We start from the raw sequence: 2,169 nt of genomic DNA, 5'->3' as shown, positions 1-2,169 counted from the left end.
CTTAAGCAAATAACTCACTCCGCTAATCTGATACGTTTTATATTTAAGGGTTGCTCAAAATTCGTATCTCTTATGCTGTAAAAACTAGATTTCCACGAAATCATTAACGTTGTTGAGTATGAAAATAATATAAATAATAAAATACTATTAGTATTGGGTTTAAACTTCTGAATTGAATGATTTGATCACAAGGGATCTCATCAGCAGGTTTTCTTTACTTTTGTTATATTGTTATTCAAAATATATAGAAGGACCTCAATAGATAATTATCACACGTTGTCTTTCAATAATTTAAAGCAAGAAATAAAATAAAAAGTACAGTTACCTAGAACAAATAGTCAAAAAGAGGAACCCAGGATTTCTCCTATAAAAGAAGAAGATAATGAAATGCTAAAATTCATCTTGTTCTCTTTGCCCACTCGATCATTATTCTATTCTGTAAGTAAATCAAATCTCTCTTTCTCTCTCTCGAACATATATTATATCCCTTATGTGATATTGTAGAATTTCTCCTTCTCTAATAATTTTTGACTGTTGAAATTTTCAGCAGGTGAAGAAAAATTATATTGTGAAATTCGAGAAGTTGAAAGATGAAGCAGTGGTTTGTGTTGGCAACATGGTTATGTTTCACTTTTGCAATTGCTTCCTCTCAGAATTACCCAACGGTCAGATTCACAACCCATCTCTACACCATTGGAAGCTACCAAAATTTCATTACGTCTTTAAGAAACAATTTACGTAGTGTAACTGAAAGCCACGGAATACCACTTCTTCGAAAACCATCCGAAGTAACCTCTCAGAATAAATTTCTTCTGGTGGAACTCATTAATTATGATTCCAAACACTCAATCACATTAGCATTATATGTTGTTGATGTGTATGTTATTGGGTATAAATCTGAAGGTAATTCATTCTTTCTAAAAGATGCTCCAGAAGGATCAGAAAAGCTCCTTTTTGATGGAACAGAGAAAGTTAGACTGCAATTGGATTCAACTTATGCTAAGTTAGGCGACAGATCGAAAATTCCGTTAGGAATTGGAGCATTAGCGACAGCCATTGATACACTCCATAACTTCGATGGTAGAAATGTTAACGATGCTTTTCGTCATAGCCTAGTTGTTGTAGCGGAAATGGTTGCAGAGGCGTCAAGATTCAAATTCATCGAGCAATATATTAAGAATAATTTGGAATTTGGGTATACTCCAAAAGGAGATACTATTAGCTACGAAAACCAATGGAATTCTCTTTCAGAACAAATTCAGAAATCTGGTTCAGATGGAAAATTTAAAACAAAAGTTCAAGTGCAAAATGAAGATTATTCAATTAAATATGTGTCTAGTGTTGCAGAGGTAAAACCAGATATTGCAATGTTGCTCTATAAAGGAACTGGAGACAGACTTGGAGAAGCAATTTCTGATGAAGAGTTGCTACAATTTGATTGAAAATGTTTATGTTCATATTTCAAATAATTAAGTAGTCATTGAGAATAATTAATTACTAGCAGATTCTCAATATAAGGCTACTTTTTGTCAGCTATAAATAAAAGTATTAACACTGTATGGGCTTGGTTGATGTTTATTATTAAAAAGGATAAGGTCTAAATTTGCCTCATTGTTTTTTGAAAAATACATATTTACTGCTCTATTTATTTTATATTACATATTTTTTTAGTGAATCGTATAGAAATTAACTAACAACTAACTTTGCTATATACAATCATTCAAAAAAAAAAAAAAACTTTGCTATATACAAGTTAATAAAAAAATAAAAAAGTATCTAGAATGTTTGGTGTGTAACATAGTTACAAACAACTTAATAAAAAGCACGACGCGACTTCAAACTATTAACACATTTATTTTGAAAGGTCAATAGGAAAGTCAAATAACCAGTCAACAGCCTTTTTAAATTTTATGTTAAGTATTGCTAAAACTAACTATTATAATAGGTTGAAAGGTAGGGAAGGAGAAAAAATTACATCATGAATAGATGAAGATGTATTTTTAGAATTTATGTTTAATAAGTTTTTGTGTTTAGTTGTTACGGAATAAGCAAGTTTAGGGAGCTTGTGATACATTTGCAAAGTTCAAGGAGCTAATAAATTTTTATGGATAAGTTTAGGGAGCTAGTGATACAAAATAAGTAAATTTAGGGAGTTGTTGAGACACTTAC

General features: G+C 30.7%; 1 protein-coding gene across 1 annotated transcript; it reads left to right on the top strand.

Annotated features, from left to right (window-relative positions):
• The first annotated feature begins 418 nt into the window (after window positions 1–418).
• On the top strand, window positions 419–1,522 carry LOC136224818 (ribosome-inactivating protein gelonin-like). Its single transcript, XM_066013245.1, has 2 exons — window positions 419–438; window positions 548–1,522. Exon 2 carries the CDS (start codon window positions 591–593, stop codon window positions 1,440–1,442), a length of 852 nt encoding a protein of 283 aa, XP_065869317.1. The 5' UTR covers window positions 419–438; window positions 548–590; the 3' UTR covers window positions 1,443–1,522.
• Window positions 1,523–2,169: the final 647 nt, after the last annotated feature.

This window comes from Euphorbia lathyris, chromosome 3, assembly GCF_963576675.1.
Source record: "Euphorbia lathyris chromosome 3, ddEupLath1.1, whole genome shotgun sequence".
Lineage (NCBI taxonomy): Eukaryota > Viridiplantae > Streptophyta > Magnoliopsida > Malpighiales > Euphorbiaceae > Euphorbia > Euphorbia lathyris.
The sequence above is the reverse complement of the archived record's forward strand: the minus strand, read 5'-3'. Positions and strand labels throughout refer to the sequence as shown.